This window comes from Rhinolophus hipposideros (genome assembly GCF_964194185.1).
Source record: "Rhinolophus hipposideros genome assembly, chromosome: 12".
In the NCBI taxonomy this organism is placed as follows: Eukaryota; Metazoa; Chordata; class Mammalia; order Chiroptera; family Rhinolophidae; genus Rhinolophus; species Rhinolophus hipposideros.
Genome location: NC_138058.1, coordinates 76056955 through 76076826, shown reverse-complemented (window position 1 = coordinate 76076826; position 19872 = coordinate 76056955). Strand labels below are relative to the sequence as shown.

The following is a 19872-nucleotide window of genomic DNA, read 5'->3' as shown; positions in this document are numbered from 1 at the left end:
GGCTCCTGCAGGGACCCCTGGCTGGTGGAGGCCACACAGAACCAGAGCCCAGAGCCCACTGCCCGGTGCGCCCAGAATGGATGGGTGGGCCTCTAGGAGGAGTGATGGGCAAGAGGCTGCATGCTGTGCTTTCGGGTCACCCATGGGTGGGGAATGATGTAATGACGCGAGGTTTCAACAGGTAAGAGTACTGGGTGACCCAGGAATACAAGCGTGACTGCAGGTGACAAGGAGCCACATCTCCAATGCCATCGGCAGAATTCAAGGGGGACCTGGGACAGAAGCGCATGTAGGGAGGGGGGAAGCAGAGGCAGACAGGAGACGCTTGGTCACTAACACGGGCAGGGCCGTGGAGCTCGGGGCCCAGGCGCCAGGGCCCCAGCCTGGGTGGGTCACGCCCGGGCGCAGCCCCGCGAGCTCCACAGCCCTGCCCACCGGCCTTCCTCCGGGCCGGGACAGAGGGAATGAACAGAGACCAAGCAACGAGGCCGCTGGGGGCAGAGGCCCCGGAAGAATGAGCCGGAGCCCGAGCAGCATAAAGGCCTTGCTCATTTATTTCATTTTTAATCTCAAGAGACTGATGACATTATGGAAACAAAGATTGTTTTCAGTGAAACCCAGAATCCCTAAAGGACAGAGAGGGAACGATGACGGCAGACACGCTCATGGACAGCGGACCGCAGCCCCAGCACAGCTTGGAGGACGAGGGGACCTGATGAGGGGAGAGCAGAGCCGCTGGCAGAGGCGCCTGTAATTACGAACGCTCGCGTTCGCGGGAGACGACACCGGTTCTCCCCGAGAAAGGTAGGCTTGGCAGACGAGCGCGCTCCCAGCAGGCGCCGCGCCGCGTGCGTGGGGGCCGTCAGAGCAGTATGTGGTACTTGAGTGCCCGGGGCACCCTGTTGATGACGAGCCTGCCGTCGTAGCTCAGGGAGGCAAACAGCCAGGGGTCGGCCGAAGACCAGTCCACAGCGTACACGCTGTCCTCGTGCTCCTCGTACGTGGCGATGACGCTGTCCTGCGGGGGCTCCTGACTCCTGCAAGGAGCAGAGACACGCGTGAGCGAGGCGGGGAGGGCGCCTGTCCGGCCGGTGGCAGCGAGGCTGGCTCTGCTCACGCGCATGACAGGAAGAAGCACAGGAGCCTCGGCTGGCCCGGGGCACAGGCCCTCCGCACGGCCAGGAGCAGCTCACGGAAACCGGGCTACGACCTCAGGCTCCGGACTGGCATGTGCTGAGGATGACCCACGAGGGGCCCCCTGGGTTCAGGGAGAAGCTGGGGAAACGTTCACGGGGGACAAAAAGAAGGGCGTGAACAATGACGAGAAGCCCTGCCTGTGGCACCTTGGGGACTGCCCAGCCCACCCCGTCAGTGGAGGAGCTGGACGGGAACCAGGCCACTGGGCCCAGCCCTTGCCTCTGCCCACTCAGGATGCTGCCCCACGTCACCTCCCCTTACACCTGCACTCCAGCTCTCCTCTGGGAAACACGCCCCGGAGACACCCAGGTGCTGACCCCCCACATGGATGTGCACAGAAAGGGCCTCGCTGTCAGCACTGATGGACGTCGCAGGCTTCCCGGTCTGACGCCGATGCTGAAACCCGCCCCCAGGGCAGGGACCACTGCTCAACCTGGCACTGACTTCTTTGGCACTTTTCCTTCCATTTCACAGAATATTCTAGTGCTCTCAGTGCTGCTGGGCTCTTGGTGGGAAGACGCTGCTTCTCCCCGAGACACAGCCGCCCTCACATCCTGCCCTGGACCCAGCGTGGTGTCCCACCGGGCCCTCAACGCACAGCCACGGCCCGGCTTCCGCCAACGGGCCTGCCGCTGGTCACAGACGCCACCACGTACACATCCCTGACTCTCCTGAGTCTCATCAGTTTGGAGAGAGCACAGGCGCAGGACCGCAGGGCAGGATGGAGACAGCAAGCGCTGGTATCCGAGCTCCTGGCAGCACTGCCAGCCACACACACGCCTGCCCTCCACAGAGCGTCTCCGAAGCCACCGTGAGGACAGCAGGATGTCCGTGCGGTCCTCAGGTGGCAGCTCAGGGGCCGACAGACATGGGGCATGGCCTCCTGTGTGGCCGTAAGCAGAGCAGACAGAGGGGACGTAAAGAGCCCCAGATCCTGCTGCATGACAGAGATTGCGAGACAAAAACCACAGTAACTGTGTTTCTACGTGTTTGAACAGAAACGCGACTGAGTCAAGAGACAGGCAGATCAGAAGTGACCACTGGCAACAGCCACTGACACAGAGGTGTCCCCCAGTCATGCTCAGCTAAGGGCCGGCAGGTGCAGAAGAACTCCGATAGCAGATGGTATATAGTCTCTAAACACAACGACAAACCCCACTGGGTTTCGGGCTCAAGCTTCACCTCACGTGGGACTTATTCCTGAATCTCCCGCCTCTGGCATCGGGAGCCGTGACCTCCTCACTCACAGTAGAGGAAGCAGCCGCACACGCGGAATGAACCCACGCCAGAAGCAAGAGGCGCCTCCCTTTCAATTCGCCGGCTGACAAAGTCACACTTTCCTGCTTCTGTATCCAGCAGAGAAGTGGCAGCCCGACAGGGACAGGCGTCCCCACGCTACACTGACCAGGACCAGAAGTGTGACCAGCATGCGCCCCGAACCTCCAGGACCCCACGTATCTCAGGGGCCTGAGCCCCGATTTGAAGAGACAGCCCCTGGGCAGATGCATTAGGACTGGAAAACACAGCAGGTAGGAAAGGGTTTGGGGACATACATAAGCAAGGAGGTGTGACCGTGAACACACACCAGTGTCACCACGTTTCGCAGTGTCTCGGGGCAAAGGTTGCAGGAGACCCCACCTGGGCCGGGGGCGGAGGGCTGCCTGCGGGCCCCACGCTGTCCCCGCCACTGAGGACAAACAGCCACAACTCTGCCTCGCACACGCCAATCACGACAGCGAGAAAGGACACGGATGACCATGTCCCTCTCACAGGGACCATTACGATGACCCATGAAGGCTGCTTCTCATGTCATTGAAGTGTCTGTCTAAAGACTAGTGACAGTCTTTAAAATCTTACGTAAGAAAACAAAGACAGTGACAGACACGCATCTCAGAGTCCAGACAGAAGGCGCCAGTCCGACCCCGCAGCACGGCGGTCCTGCATGCTGACCGCCTGCACAGCGGGACCTGGGCCCACAGTGGGGGTCCCACCCCAACACCGACACGAGCCGCCCGGGCGCCGAGCCACTGGTGAGAAAGGAAGCGCCCCGCCCACCGGCACTTCTCACTTCTCCTCTGGGCGGCGCTCCTCCTGGTCACTCAGGTCATCGTCGTCCACCAGATGGCCGAAGGGCTCCGAGGAGATGGACACCATATTGGACAGGATGACCCTGCTGTCGCTGCTGCCCGTAAGGACGAGCTGGTCGTGCGAGTGGTTGTAGCGGACGTTCCACACCCTGGGAGGAAGAGACGCTGCTGACAACACTGGGACCTTCCTGGGCAGAGTGGCGGGGGTGCGGCAGGCAGCCCACCGCACTGCACAGCCTGAAGCTGGGCAGTGTCCGCACAGGGGTGGCTCATCGGGGTCCTGGGAAACCTGCTCTGAAACCCCAGTGGACAGGCAGAGACCCAAGGGTGGCATGAGCCTCAGAGGGGCAGGACGGCTGACTGCCCGGCACCGCAGGAGGCTTCCCAAAACCCTGAGCACGGGCCTAGACATGACCCGTGACTCGAAGCCAAACCCAGGGCACCTGCCATGAGCAGCTGCCGTGGTGCAGGGTGACCTCTGTCACACGCGCTGTCACCAGGCCCAGGATGCTGCAGGGCTTGGGTGGCCGCCATGCCGGGCGCCTGCTGGCCCGAGGGCAGCGGCAGTGCCTGACAGCCCGCACAGAGGCCAGGAGGACAGGCGTGTCTGCTCGGACAGCAGTAATTACGGCCACCCACTGAATTTGATGAAACTGGATGAGAGCCCCGGGTTTTGACACTTTCTGACTGCAGAGGCAATACAGCTTCTGGAAAGTAATTCAGAGAATTCAGAGGCACAGCCCACAGAGACTCAACCCTCCTGCGACATGTCTCCGGCCTAGGCGAGGGCTCCCGAGGGGAGTGTGACTCTTACTTTCTAGACGGTTCCTCTGCGTGCACACAAACATGTGCACACATGCACACTCACGCACCAGCGGACACACTTTATTTGAATAAAAACTGGCTCCCACTGCGCAGTCGTCTCCAGCCTGCTCCCTCTCACTTACTGAGCACCACCACCCCTGCGTTGTCCTTTCAAACAGCGTTTCCGGAGGCGGAGCCACTGGCTCTGTCCTGTGACACACACGGCCCCGCCCACCCCGTTCACCCAACGGCCTCAGCTCCCCGTGCTGGGGGCACTCGCCGCCCGGCTCCACGCCCTCCCCGACAAGGCCAGGAGCATCTGAGCACACGTGTTCCCACACGGATGAAGCCGCACTACTTAGAGAGAAGACAGAATCTGATGCTTTCCTTCCTTTCCTGCAGTTATAAATCACAACCATTCACATTTGGAATCAGTGTTTCTTTGGAAAAACTAAAGCTGGGTTGATTGACGCATTCCCAGCAGGACAAGTGAAGCCGCTTTGTACCTTCCCAAGTGGAAAAGTGATGAGTGGAATAGACCCCACAGCCCCTCCCCGAGCCGCATCAGAGTCGCTACCAGTGGGAGTGCTCCTCCAGCGTCTTCACGGGCTCCGTGACATTGCGCGTGTCCCAGAACTTCACCTTGCAGTCGTCCCCACAGCTGGCCAGGTAGTACTGCTTGTTGGGGTTGAAGTCCAGGTTGCGCACCAGCTGCCCGTGGGCGTTCTCGATGCAGTAGGTCTGGCTGCGGGAGACAGCGTGGGGGGTGGGGGGTGACGCCAGCCTGACCTGCAGGCGCACCGGGTGCCCAGCCCCGTGAGTCCCCGCGGAAGCCAGCCTGGCGCCCACTTGGTGCCTCTCCCAGTGGGGACACAGGCCGCGCTTCTCCAGCAGCACATCTGAGATCCTCGCAAGCGGTGGGACTGACATGGTCCCTGGAAAATGAGAGCGGGCCAGGGGGACTGCCAAGGAGGAGCAGAGACAGGACTTTGGTTGGGACATCGGACAAGTTTCTGGGAGGATGTGGTGAGAAAAGGAAAGAATAAAGGATGGATGGGGCGGCAGGATGTATTGCTGTTGGTGCTGGGAGAGAGGGAAAAGTGAGACCAGGCTGGGAAAGCTACAAACACAGAAAGGGGCCAGCAGCTGCTGCGGTAAGCTTGTCGGCCATCCACTCATGCCACCTCGGGATGCCTCTGCCGGCGCAGTGCAACCCACCCGTGCCACACCCGGGAAACGCGGGCAGGGACGTGCACACACGCACTGCACACATGTGCACACACACACGGCACATGTGCACACACATAGCACACACACAACCTTAACCAAAGCCCTGGCTCCCACCGCTCCAGGCTGCCCCTCACAGGGTCTGAAATCAGCCGTTCCCATCTGTCACATCCCTCCAGAGTCACAAGCCCACAGCAGCGGGAAAGGCTGCAACAAAAGGCCTGTACCCAGTCAGGATGCAGCGAGGCCCACTCTGCCGGGCACGCAGCCCAAACCTGTGCTCACGTCCTTCCTGTCCGACTGCCCGCCCCACCCCCACCCTGGTGTCACTTCCTCTCTCCCTCAACCACTCGGCTTCCTCACTCTCCCTGGCTTCTGCGGGCACGGTGGCCACCAGGCCGCCCTGGCCCTTGCCAGTGTCCTCCGCGTAGCTGAAGACCATCATGGAGGCCTTCACGTCTCTCTGCTCTCCAGGGAAGACAAACTCAGTCCCTTTCGTCTGTTCCCCACGCTGCACTTTCTGGGCCTAAAGCTTTTCAATCTTGCACTAGTTTTTATATCCTGCACCTTTCTAATACACTCATATGTTTTCCTAAAATAGATACCTTAAACCTTAAGATCTTTTAGGTGGAACAGGCGGACATATAAAATTAAAAATCTAGACCCAGAGTGGCCAGTCACACAACCCGAGTATTCCCTAGGGGTTTACTGCATGCTCTGGTGGCATCAATTTTAATACCAAAGCACAATACATTCTAGAACACATACTAACAGCACCCTGGCTCAATAAACACCAAGCTGTTTGCAGGAGATGTTGACGGGAGTCACATGTCCCCTTAGCTTCTCATTGTCCCAAAGAGACGACACAGCAAAGGCGGGAACTGCAGGATGTCGCCCCTAAAGCCCCGCTGTTGTGTTTATTGGAGGGACGGTAATGTCAGTCTTTGAGTCTCTTGCTTTTAGACACTGCAATTCCTCACATTCTTTAAAGAACGGTGAGAACGGGGCAAGGTGGCCACAGGACCTGGGGGGCTGGATGTGTCAGGATGGTCTCGGTGGGAGTCCCAGGGTTAGGAGAGCCTAACACGGGCTCTCCGCTTCCGGTTAGGAGCAGACAGCCCTTGGCGCAGACACACACAGCCTGGATGTGGTGGCTGATTATTTATTAGCCCCAAGTCTTCAGAGGGGCCACCGAACTAAATTTAAAGTTGTGCCCCCACCCTTGAAGGCGACACAAGTTATTTCGTGACGCCGTCTTTGCAGCTTAGTGATAAATCATGGTGAGCTGAGGGGATAAACTGCCTCTTACAGAGGCTGCATGGGCTCCGTTGCCATGACAACGGATGTGCACACCATCACTCTGGTGCCTACCCAACCCCACCTGGAACAGAAAACCGCTCCTACTTGTTCCATTAGAACTGCTGGCTGCTGCATATAATGGCTGACGTGACAAACTCTCACCCGATAGGTGTGTATCTGGAAGACACAGAAATGGTCGCAGACAATTCCACAAACTCAACCAGGGGACAGCGACTCTCAGCTCGGGCTGCTGATCACGGAGCCCGAGAGTCGGCTGTCCCCAGGACACCTGTGAGCTCTTACAAAAGCCTGATCTTCATTTCATTACCAAGTGCCACTGCTGTAGGGAACCCCACGTGGCACATCAGAAGGCCAGATGCGCGATGACGGGTCCACAGCATGAATAAGCCACCTCACACCGGGGAGGAGAAACAAACGGAGATGAATTCCTCCGAAGACGAGATGGAGAGACGAGCACGTGGCCCCAGCACACCTGACTGATTCGCCCCTCGTCGGGGAATAGGAGCCAAGCGAGGATCAAGCGACCGAGCACGTACCTGGGCTCACGCCCGCCACTGACCTCATGCTGCGCGTGTCCCACCCGCGGACAGCGGTGTCATTTGCTGTGGCCACCTGGGTGCAGTTGTGATGTGGGCTCCACCGTCCTGAGGTGAACTTCAGCTGTCCCTTCCCTTCCAGTGATGCCGAGCTGGCCAGCTTTCAGAGGAAGAAAAGAAATGCGAACTCTTCAGAAAACGTAAGACGATATCCTATATGCACTGGAAATTATTGAAAATAATTACTGAAAATAATTAGGAAGCGCTTTGTTTCCTTCCCTTAAAAAGCAAGACTGTTTGACCGTTTTTAGAAAAAACTGTGAAACTGAGCACAGCAAAAACTAGAAAGCATATTAATGGACCCTCTATTAAACAGGACTTGCAAGGATGACATTAGAGGTAATCTGCTCGAACTTGAAGGAACAATACGAAATAACAAAGGCATCTGGCAGCCCCCACAGACAGACACAAAGCAAGTGGGGTCCACTGGGCCAGCTGAAGACACCAGACCACACGGAGGCCCAATCAGACGTGTTCTCGGTATGCACCCCAGCCCTCGGTCTTTAGGGTCCCTAAAACCTTTACAGAGAGGTTAATTCAACCTCAGTAGGTAATGACAAGACCTCTCAAGACAGATGCTGGGAGTGTCTGGGCAGAAACCCTGACCTGCAGTCGCAGGGGCTGCGGCTGGAGTGTCTGGGGAAGACTTCCCTCCCGACCTGCCTGGGATTTTGTGCACAGAGACACATCACACTGGCTACATTGTTTCTTCATTTTGGGGGTGGGACATCTATCTCCACAGTGACTTCCAAGGGCAGGCAGAGTGCTGCGGCCCACGTCTGCGGCCCACAAGCCCCCCCGTCACTTCTGCGGCCCACGTCTGCGACCCACAAGCCCCCCTGTCACTTCTGCGGCCCACGTCTGCGGCCCACAAGCCCCACTGTCACTTCATACTTTAACTTGAACACAGGTCTCACTCCTTGGAGCCCTCTGAGAGGGGAGCTGGAGGCAGGCCCCCACAGCTGTGGAAAGAGGCCTGTGGGAGTTTGAAAGCTGTCACTGGGGGCGGTGCTTGACCCCTATGATGTCCTGGGTGCCACGGCCCCATCTCAGTGCTTCACTGGGGCCCGCGTAGCAGGGGGCAACGAGACTGCCCAGACTCAAGGTGGATAAGCCTGGGAAGCCCCACACAGTGAGCAGTCTGTGCAAGGGGATTCGACTAGAAACCTGGGGAGAAAAACACCCCATTTCCTCTTCAGGGAGGACGGTTAAGAAATACGATAGTGGTGACATTTTTACAAACAACATCTCAAAGTGAATCTTTTATTCTAATAACCACTGCAGAGAGGTCACCTACCCAGGACACATTGACCAGCCCATCAAAAGAAGCAATTCACCCCTTCTTTCAATTTATCGCAGAAAATCTTTCTCCAGAACAGTTCATTTTCCTGCCTTGCTGCCTTAGCACACTGTGCCGACGAAGAGTCTCTGGCCTCGGCACCCCACAGCCCCGCCTATGCCCCCAGCCTGCACATTCCCCTCTCACAGGGCTGAGGGCCTGAGGTCACCGAGAAGGGAGGAAGACGGGGTCTGGGCAGAGGGCAGGTGGCGCCCCGTGATGCACGGCTGACATCGTGACTGCCGTCTCCAAGGAAGCTGGTGGCCAGCGCCCGGGGCTGCTGTGGCAGAGACGTCGATGCTGGCACTCCCCGGCCCACCAAGCTGACACTGCTACACGTGCCTTCTCAGGTTTCTGGGGAGCCCTCCACGTGCCCCCCAGGTCCTCTGGGCCTAGCCCCCTGGCCACCCCACCACCTGCCTTCTTCCCCACAAGAAGTCAGAACCCATGTCCTTGGAGGCTGGGGCGCATGTTTGTGACACCTCAGTTCAAATACCTATTCCGTCATTACCTCGATCACGTGTGACTTACTAATCCTCTCTCACAGAAGATAAAGGGGGATGTTCCACACAAACAATACGCACTGGATTCCTCCTTGTAGGCACACAGTGCTGGGTGTGGCGGTGACAGAGAGCACGAGACAGAAGAGCCATTGCAATGCAAAGCGGAAGGATGTGCTGCCTGGCATCTGGGGACCCACAGGGTCCTATGCACCTGCTGGAGGACAGGGCAGCACCGCAGAGACGGCCCAGCTGTGCCTAGAACACGGAAAGGCGAGGGGGGGCCAGGGTAGTGGCCCAGGGCGGGGACGGAAACCAGAAGAGAGCGACACGTTTGGAGAACAGCAGAGCCTACTAGGGCAGGCTAAGCAGGAAAGCCAGTTGTGGCCACGAGCGCCTGGCCCAGCCCCCAACGTCACAGATGGGAACTCAGACCACAGGGCAGGTGACTCCATGTCACACTGCTGCCTCTGCCCCTCCGCTCACTCTAACTCATCAACAGCCAAGGCATCGAGAACCCCACACCCACAGGGGCAGCGCCGTCTGCAGGGTAAATTGTAATGACAACCTGGAAGACACGCACCATCAGTGCTGACGGCTTCCTCAGCAGCAGCGCACTGTGAGTTTTAAGGTTAATCAATTGTGGTTTTTAGTGTCTTGGTGACACAGAGACAGAACTCAGCAAGAGCTCCAGAGGTTGCGGTGACATGGTAATGTTTTTCAGCCTGAAAGAGAAATATTCAGTGCTTCCCAGGCAGAAGGAATGATGAAAGGCACCCCACAACCCTCTGAAGAGACGGAACTAATGCCAAATGGGAACAAAAGAACACACCTTCTAATGAGCAAAATGCAGCCACTCCACCGCATGAGTGGTACACGGCATATTCAGGAAGGATCTCGGCATAGGATTCCGGAGACCAGCCCCGGTGGAGGGATACAGCTGGAGAGCGCAGCACCCAGCACACAACAGCTGAAAATGCACGTGCTGACCAGCATCCAGGGCAACAGGGACCTGCTGAGAACATGCACCTTCCCTTCTTGGGAGAAGAACATCCACCCACCCATCCACGTACCCACCCATCCTCCCACCCATCCACCCACCCACCCTCCCTCTCATCCACCCACCCATCCTCTCACCCACTCATCCATCCAACCTCCACACTTCCATCCATCCACCATCCATCCATCCACCATCCATCCACCCATCCATCCATCCATCCATCCATCCATCCATCCATCCATCCAATATCCACCATCCATCCATCATCCATCCACCCACCCACCCACCCATCCACCATCCGTCATCCATCCATCCATCATTCATCATCCACCCTCACATCCTTCATCCATCCATCCATCCATTCATCCATCCACCCATCCCTCCCTCCCTCCGTCCACCCATCGACCCACACACCCAGCCAACAGACATGTGTTAACTGCTTGCCATACCCTACACTATGGGGGATATTGTCCTCACATAATGTCACTGTTAAACTGTCCTACTTTATAGATGTAGAAAATGGTCCCTACTTTGCACATGTGAACACTGAGGCTTGCACGGCCAAGCAGCTTGCCCGAGGTCACACCACCAATGACCAGCAGAAACAGGACTTGATTCTGAAGCTCAGAATGCTGCCTCAGTGCGTCCTTCCCATGTGGTGTGCCCTTGGTACTCGCTTCACCTTGGCCACTGTCCCATGCCTACCCCATCCTATTCCAGCAAAACCTGAAAATTTTAATCAAAGGCATCATCTATGCACTACAAACTCCACAACTGAATAAACAATTACCAAAAGGCAGAGGCCACATCTCTGTTTTCCCAGCTCCTGCCACGCGTCCCACTTTACACAGCCCCTGGCCACGGCAGCCATCGGCGCTGGTGCCCACGGGGAGTGCCCAGCAGCCCCTCATCCCCACCCCCGTGCCCACCCCCAGGCTTAGCAGCTGCTTTTTCTTAAATAGGCCTGGTTTTTTAAAATGTACTATTTACTCTTAATTTCCAGAAAGGAGTCTTTTGAGAGCTTGGGAAACAAGCATTCACTTGGTACACACCAACTTGTAGTCCATTTTGTATTTAATGATTTTTTTCCCCAAGATCTAACTAGATGGTTAAAAAGCACTAGTTGTGTTCAATATTTACAAAATCAAAAGATATATATGTAGCTGTTATGCTATGATATTAGGATATGCAACTTAGTAAATTACTAAATTCAGTATTTTCTTAAAGATCAAGGCTTTTTAAAAAAATAAATGTCCTATAACATAAATTTGAATGACTGTGGTCTGAAAACCACGCTCTCAAGATTCTACTGATTTTAACGATGCAGCCACTGCTGAAAACATCCTGGAATGTCTCTTTATGATTCTCACAAAAAAAACAGTTTTCATAGGGTTTTGACATGTTTTCCACTAACCAGCTTTACAAAATTTGGTTAATGATCTTATTCACTAGATTTTGCTCCAAGTAACTTTTGGCTATTTCCAAAAATCAAAGCTGCCCTCACAGGCTGAAATGTTACTGATCATTCAAGACACTCGCATGCTGAGCTGCAGGTTCGGGCGGGGGGGGGGGGGAGAGGACACGGTGACAGGAGGCCTCAATGGGGAGGTGGGATGGAAGCAGGCCTGTCACTCAGGCATGTCCCCTCAGAAGCCCCTGGCACACATGACCCCAGGCTGTGTCCTTCTTTAAAGGAATTGCTCTAAAATTGGTGAGGGGACAGTTTGTTGGAATATTTCATGAGCTCGTGCGCCATTTGTGCGAGGCCTCTTGCAGGGGTCCTGGGACCCCGGTAAAGCCCCGTGTCCTCTCAGCACGGCCACCAGCACCGACACACAGACAGGCCCGACCCACACTGACCTGGCATTCGGAGTTCCAGGGCCTTTCTCCAGAATTAGTGCCACAGACCTTCAGATACCACACGGCGGGGAAAAGGAGGATGACTAGTGTCCAAGGAAGCTCGTGGTCGAAACAGTGTCCCATCTGGTGGGGACGCCGATAGTGGGGCAACTGTGGGGTGAGTGAGGGGATACAGGAAATCTGTGCCTTCCCCTCAGTTCTGCTGTGAACCTAAAACTGCTCTAAAAAACAAAGTCTATTAAAACAATGAAAAGCTTGTGCTCCGCAAAACGCCGTGCCTAGCAGAGGAAAAGGCAGGTCAGAGAATGGGCGGGAATATTCACCCACTATTTCCACACCTAGCAGCGGCGACGTGAGCGAGTGAAGCGGCAGTGCCCAGGCGCTGAAGAGACCACTTCCACCACGTCTGCTTGTCCAGCTCCGCCGAGCAGCGAGGGAGACTGGCAAGGAGGTCTGTGTCCGGGGTAGTGTCACCACACCGAAGGGCTAGGCACGTCCCCGTGACAATGAGGACACGTGGGAACTGGCACTCTGGAATCCAGGTGAGAACGGCACCCAGGGTGCCTGCATTCGCCCGTGGCTGGCTTCTGGTAAACAGCAGGCCTACATTTGAATCCAGCCGGTCAGGCTTTGGACTTCACGTTCTAAACTAATCAAAGGGATTAAACTAAGTAGACAGGCCTCGTCCTTTCCTCTGAACTGCATTTGGAGAACAAGGAAGGGAGCATCAGGAAGGAGGAAGAGGCCACCGGTCGGCAACCCCCAGGGCGTGTCCCTGCCGTGCGCCAGGCTGTCTGTCCCCAAACAACAAGCACGGTTCACGTTTCCACGCACAACGGACATGACTTAGTTTCAGGCAAGGCGCTCCTGTCCGTCCTGGCTCTGCCCCTGATGCCTGCATTTGATTCCCCCGGGTTCTACGTGAAACCTGGGACCAGATGATTTCCAAGAGAATGCTGTGTCCTCGAAGCCCGGCCTCTGCCTTCAAAGAGGTGCCCCTGGAAGTAAATGCCTCGGGCCCTGTCCCCCGCACCCCCCAGTGGGTGACACCCGGGACTCGTCTCGGGAAGTCCCTGCACTCGTGTGTGGACAGACGAAGAGACGGCAGGTTCTCGCGGCCACCTTTCTCCTCTGGCTCTGCCAATCACCGCACCCTGAAAGAACTACTTATTTCCACAGCCAGTGGAAGCTGCTGGAACCTAGAGATGAATGAGCACAAATGGAAACGGGGGCATCCACTCTGCCTCAGCGGGCTCCGGGAGCCACCCCGTCAGGCCTCCCCCGGGCTCTCACTAATGGTTACAAACGGCAAAGAACCTCCACTTTAATTGCAAAGGGTAATGATGCAGTGAGCATAAGATTAGATCCACCACAGAAGGCAATATCCTCAAACAATAAGAAAAAGAAAAAAGAAATTACGGAGCTGGGTGTGAAGCCGCCGGGATCGATAGCAGGGTTTCAGTATTAAACGCTACGGCAGAGGGTCACAAAGTGTTATTGACAGAAGTGCTGACAGCAGATAAAAGAGGGGGCGAGAAAACTAAATTGGTCTCCGCAGAAAATAAGTTACAGATTAATCACCATCCATAAAATCATTTCGAGATGACTGAGTGTCTGACGACGTGCACAGCTCGCTGCAGGACGGGCTGCGCAGGCGCGGCAAGGGGAGCTTGCAGAATTCTAACGCCTGCGAGCAGCCAGGCTGTAGTTCCTTTTGGGGTCCTCCTGCAGCACAGCTCGGTGGATGCTGGGTACCTCCTCGGGCCAGGAGCTGAGCTCTGCACCCCACTCTCCCCCAAGCCCGAGGGGTCAGCCTGCCAATAGTAGGCTCTTCCTCCTCCTGTCAGAGTGCAGTCATGGGAATACCCTACTGAGACAGGGCGGGAGAAGGGCGGGCGTGGCATTACCCCTAAGTCTGACCCTGACGCCCAGCCAGCCCCCAGTCACTACCCCAGCCAGTCCCCAGCCGGGCCCCCAGCGGCCCCCTGCCAGCCCCCCCCCCCCCGCAGGCCCCCCAGCCGGCCCCCCAGCTGGCCCCCCAGGCAGCCCCCCCCCACCCCGAGAAGGAGAAACATGATGAGTGTCCCCACCCCAGACCTGCAGGGAACAATCTCAAGCACTGAGTTTCCTTCAAGCGTCCTGTTTTCTCCTAAAACTTTGGGTGAACTTTGCATTGTACTCCATGATACAGAGATATGCTTTTTTTTTTTAATTTAACAAGAAAGTGATCATTTCTCCTTAAATGTTATTTATATGCTATGAAAATGGGCTGACTCTTAACTTCCCATCGAAGGCTATGAGACGCCCTTCTGCCCACGAGTTTTAAAACTTCAATAGGCGCTTAGTATTTTCAAGTCTGACTTCTGTGTCACATGCTGATGACAAACCATTGTCCATGCCACCTCTGCAACCCACGGGAGTGGGGACAGGCTTTCTGAATACTGTCAGGTCCCATGAGGGGACATTTAATGAGCATGTGGACCCAAACGCAAGCCAGGACCTGCAGAAAAGCTGCCTGGCCAGCAGACAAGGCTCTCAAACCCCCGACTTCGCACAGCAGTTCACCCCCCAGTTATGAGGCCCCCAGATATAAGCCCCCCAGGTATGAGCCCCCCAGGTATGAATCCCCCAGGTATGAATCCCCCAGGTATGAGCCCCCCAGGTATGAATCCCCCAGGTATGAGCTCCCCAGGTATGAGGCCCCAGGTATGAAGCCCCCAGTATGAATCCCCCAGGTATGAGTCCTCAGGTATGAGGCCCCAGGTATGAAGCCCCCAGGTATGAATCCCCCCAGGTACGAAGCCCCCAGGTACGAAGCCCCCAGGTATGAATCCCCCAGGTATGAATCCCCTCAGGTATGAATCCCCCAGGTATGAAGCCCCCAGGTATGAATCCCCTCAGGTATGAATCCCCTCAGGTAGGAAGCCGCCAGGTATGAAACCCAGGTATGAATCCCCCAGGTATGAATCCCCCCAGGTATGAATCCCCCCAGGTATGAAGCCCAGGTATGAAGCCCCCAGGTATGAATACCCCGGGTATGAGCCCCCAGGTATGAATCCCCCCAGGTATGAAGCCCCCAGGTATGAAGCCCAGGTATGAAGCTCCCAGGTATGAGCCCCCAGGTATGAATCCCCCAGGTCGAAGCCCCTAGGTATGAGCCCCCAGGTATGAATCCCCCAGGTATGAATCCCCCCAGGTATGAGCCTCCCAGGTATGAATCCCCCAGGTATGAATCCCCCAGGTATGAGCCCCCCAGGTATGAATCCCCCAGGTACGAAGCCCCCAGGTACGAAGCCCCCAGGTACGGTGCCCCCAGGTATGAATCCCCCAGGTATGAATCCCCCAGGTATGAGCCCCCAGGTATGAATCCCCCAGGTATGAATCCCCCAGGTATGAATCGCCCAGGTATGAGCCCCCAGGTATTAATCCCCCAGGTATGAGCCCCCAGATATGAATCCCCCAGGTACGAAGCCCCCAGGTACGAAGCCCCCAGGTACGAAGCCCCCAGGTACAGTGCCCCCAGGTATGAATCCCCCAGGTATGAATCGCCCAGGTATGAGCCCCCAGGTATGAATCCCCCAGGTATGAATCCCCCAGGTACGAAGTCCCCAGGTACGGTGCCCCCAGGTACGGTGCCCCCAGGTATGAATCCCCCAGGTATGAGCCCCCAGGTATGAGCCCCCAGGTATGAATCCCCCAGGTATGAATCCCCCAGGTATGAATCCCCCAGGTATGAGCCCCCAGGTATGAATCCCCCAGGTATGAATCCCCCAGGTATGAATCCCCCAGGTATGAATCGCCCAGGTATGAGCCCCCAGGTATTAATCCCCCAGGTATGAGCCCCCAGGTATGAGCCCCCAGATATGAATCCCCCAGGTATGAATCCCCCAGGTATGAGCCCCCCAGGTATGAATCCCCCAGGTACGAAGCCCCCAGGTACGAAGCCCCCAGGTACGGTGCCCCCAGGTATGAATCCCCCAGGTATGAATCCCCCAGGTATGAATCCCCCAGGTATGAATCGCCCAGGTATGAGCCCCCAGGTATTAATCCCCCAGGTATGAGCCCCCAGGTATGAGCCCCCAGGTATGAATCCCCCAGGTATGAATCCCCCAGGTATGAAGCCCCCAGGTACGGTGCCCCCAGGTATGAATCCCCCAGGTATGAATCCCCCAGGTATGAGCCCCCCAGGTATGAATCCCCCAGGTACGAAGCCCCCAGGTACGAAGCCCCCAGGTACGGTGCCCCCAGGTATGAATCCCCCAGGTATGAATCCCCCAGGTACGAAGCCCCCAGGTATGAAGCCCCCAGGTATGAGCCCCCAGGTATGAATCCCCCAGGTATGAATCCCCCAGGTATGAGCCCCCAGGTATTAATCCCCCAGGTATGAATCCCCCAGGTATGAGCCCCCAGGTATGAATCCCCCAGGTATGAGCCCCCAGGTATGAATCCCCCAGGTATGAATTGCCCAGGTATGAATCCCCCAGGTATGAATCCCCCAGGTATGAGCCCCCAGGTATTAATCCCCCAGGTATGAATCCCCCAGGTATGAGCCCCCAGATATGAATCCCCCAGGTATGAATCCCCCAGGAATGAGCCCCCCAGGTATGAATCCCCCCAGTTATGCGCCCCCCAGGTATGATTCCCCCCGGTATGAGCTCCCAGGTATGAGTCCCCAGGTATGAGCGCCCCAGGTATGAATCCCCCAGGTGTGAACCCCCCAGGTATGAAGGACATTAAAAGCTTCATCATTTCAAATCTCTTGATTTTCTTTCTCAATTTGTTACTTTGACATAAACAAAAGCAATGAAATCATGAATGCATGTAAAAATCACATTTTAAAAGAGGCCATTTTAGGACTCAAAGATGAAAAAAATTTATACCAATCAGAGTATTTACTCTATGAAAGACGAGGTATTTAAAGCGATAAATATTTGAAAGCAAAACTGGTTCCAAAGAAAGTCAGCACTAAATACCAACCAGGTCTGAGAGGGAATGGGCCTGTTGAGAGAGACGCCAGCTTCCGGCCGGGAAGTGTGAAGACCCAGCTGTTCCCGTCCCTGGTCACTGGGCCCTAGAGATGACGGTGGGCACCTGACAGGTGGTGACACAGCCACCGTGCAGGGCAGTGGTCCGACACCCATGTGCAGGAATGGCTGCCGCTTCTGACAACTAGAACCCAGACTGTGCATGCATGGGTGTGAGAGGCAGAGAAGCTGGCAGGACACCGGCTCCCAGTCGGTCGCCATTTTCATAACTCATGCAGAGAGGAAAAAGCTGGTCAACACCATGAAATCAGTACCTACCTGAAAGGTGACAATAACCGCACAGACTGTGACAAGCCATTCATTAAAAGACAATATACTTGAGGCAAAAGAACACACTTTTGGATATCCCACTGCCTCCTTTGGACACATTATGGCAAGAGGGGAGTTGTGTCAAGATTCGGGGTTCTGTGTCCTGTCTGTACACGTCTCTGAGGCCCCATCCCAAGTGACTGTCACCTGCAGCAGCCAACCACTCAATTCTTTGATCGATGATTCAACCCGTCCATTAGTCATTTCATAATTAATGTCAACATTTTAAACATTTATGAATCAAGAACTGTACTCTGAATTCAGCCAAAAGGTCCAATTAAAAAAAATGTTACGTGGAACCGGTGTAGTTCTTATCACTTACCACGGCCTGGCTGGAGCTTTCCTGCAAATCCCACAGCAGGATGTGGTTGTCTGCCAGAGAGATGACTTTCTTCCCGTCTCCCGTGGGCTCCCATGTGACACTGAGGGGAGGAGAAGTGCCACATATTAGGGACATTTGAGGAGATGCCCAAACTTGGGCTAAGAGCTCTCTCTCCCGAACCCTTCCTAGCAGTACGGCCTCCTCCTAACGATCCTCACGGATACTGTTTATCACAACAGGAGGGGGACACATGCCACCAGCACCGGCACACTGCACGTCAGTGTCCTCCCCCCAGGCCACCAGGTGCTAAGAGGGGGCCTTCGGGTGACATGGTTAGACGGGGTTGTGAGGTGGGGCCCACGATGGGTTCTGTGCCCTCGGAAGGACTGACAGCAGAGTGTGGGAGTTCACCCCACACCAGCATGTGAACACAGCAGGGTGGCACCGTCTGTAACCCGGGAAGGCAATCCTCATAAGAACCCCCCCATGCCAGCACACTGACCTCGAACTTCCAGCCTCCAGAACTGTCAGAAATACACGTGTCTGCCATGTAAGCCCCCAGCCTGTGGTGTGTGCTATGGTGGCAAGCTGACAGACATGGGCCACTCTGCCCTCCCAGGGACCGAGACCTGACCGATTCTGGCCAGTGGGGTGGGAAAGGGCACAGAATAGACGCCGCTTTTGGATGGCACGCTGCGTCCTCTGTAGCCATGTCCTCAGCAGCCCCAGGGTACAGCCAAGCACTGGAGAGAGGTGAGGGCAGAGCAGGGGATGTCACGGCCATGCTGTGATATCATCATTTCCTATGTTTCGGTGAATGTGAGCCCGAGTTCCCCGGTATCTGCAGCCACAGCCATCCTAACTGAGTAACTGACAAACACCAGAAATCACACCACCCCTGGGGTAAACCACGAAGAGATCAAGAATTGCTCCATTTGGTCACAAGTATGGATGTCTGTGTCTCCTGATGAAATTCTAAAAGTGCTTATCAAGAGGACAATTTCCTTTCACGTACTCTAACACGCCAGCCACTGAAGCCATCGATAAAGACCCCTGCTATTTCTTCTTCAAACAGAACATGCTGTGACTGTCCTCGGGAACATCGCCCTCGTGCCATCTTCTCAAGACTATGGATGGAGCTATTAATACTTTTAATCAGCACATCGATACAATTCAAAACCACCATTGCTTTCTCATTTACAGTTTAAGAAACGCACAGAACGTTCATAGCACTGTGACCCCAGGTAATCACTCCTATATCAAACAGCTCACTATACCTTTTCTAATCACAACAATGAAAAATGCACAGTATCCAGTGAACAAAATTAAAACAAGATAGCTGGGAAGATGCCAAGAGTTTGGTTCTGAAATCTGCTGCTCCTCTTAAGAGAACGGCCAATTCTAATTTTGAAGACACTTCAGAGCCAGAAGCTCACACTCCCCTGGTGGCTGTTTTCACAGGTAACCTTACAGAGTCCAGACAACTGACAATGGAAGCCAAGGGAGACAGGCGGAAGGGCAGCGCCTGCCCTTGTCCTGGCAGAGGACACGCACACTGCTGGACGTGGTCTGCCCCAGCCTGGCTGCTGTAACGACAGCACGGCTGAGGGGCTTACCCAGCAGTCTGCAGGCCGCAAGTCCAAGAGCGGTGCCAGCCTGGCCGACGTCTGGGGGGCCGTCTTCCCGGATCACTGACAGCCACCTTTTCGCCCTGTCCCCACGTGGCGGAGAGCAGAGAGGAAGTTGTTCCTTCTCTGTGATAAGGGCACCAGTCCCATCCTGGGGGCTCCACCCCTCATCACCTCTCAAAGGCCCCACCTCTTAATTTGAACACTTGGAGATTAGGGTTGCAATCTATGAAACTGGAGAGGGGGCAAAAGAATGAGTCCACAACACTATGTATCAGGGGCCGTGAGCTCCTCAGCAGATCTCACCTGTAATTACGCACGTCCCCACCCCCAACACACACACAGGCCAGACGAGGAGTGTGCCCGGCCCCGGCAATGATGGCGCCAGTCACTGCCCAGCATGGCGTCAGCAGGATGACAGCCTGAAGGTCTCACTCCACAGCCACGTGGAGCTCTGAACGGAAACCCCCCTGTGACTAACAAATCACAGGGTGAGAATTAGCCAGTTTGATGCCAAAGATGGAGCACGTAACAACGAAGCAAAGCTGACAGCTCACAGACCGCCCCCTTCCTTCCCACGAACATTTTTAATGGCACCCAAACACGGCACCTTCTTTGGTGTCATGGATGTTGGAGGG

The 19872-nt window shown here is 55.7% G+C and overlaps 1 protein-coding gene across 3 annotated transcripts in view; it reads right to left on the bottom strand.

The window, feature by feature from the left end:
* Nucleotides 1–536: 536 nt before the first annotated feature.
* EIPR1 (EARP complex and GARP complex interacting protein 1) overlaps nt 537–19872 on the bottom strand; it is a 102081-nt gene continuing 82745 nt past the window's right edge. For all 3 annotated transcript variants that reach the window (XM_081068081.1, XM_081068083.1, XM_081068082.1), the window contains 5 exons: nt 17607–17706; nt 7195–7331; nt 4666–4833; nt 3266–3433; nt 537–1037 (listed from right to left, as the gene is read on the bottom strand). In XM_081068081.1, the coding sequence (XP_080924207.1) occupies nt 863–1037; nt 3266–3433; nt 4666–4833; nt 7195–7331; nt 17607–17706 (748 nt within the window). In that variant the 3' untranslated portion in view covers nt 537–862. The remainder of the gene's footprint in view (nt 1038–3265; nt 3434–4665; nt 4834–7194; nt 7332–17606; nt 17707–19872) is intronic.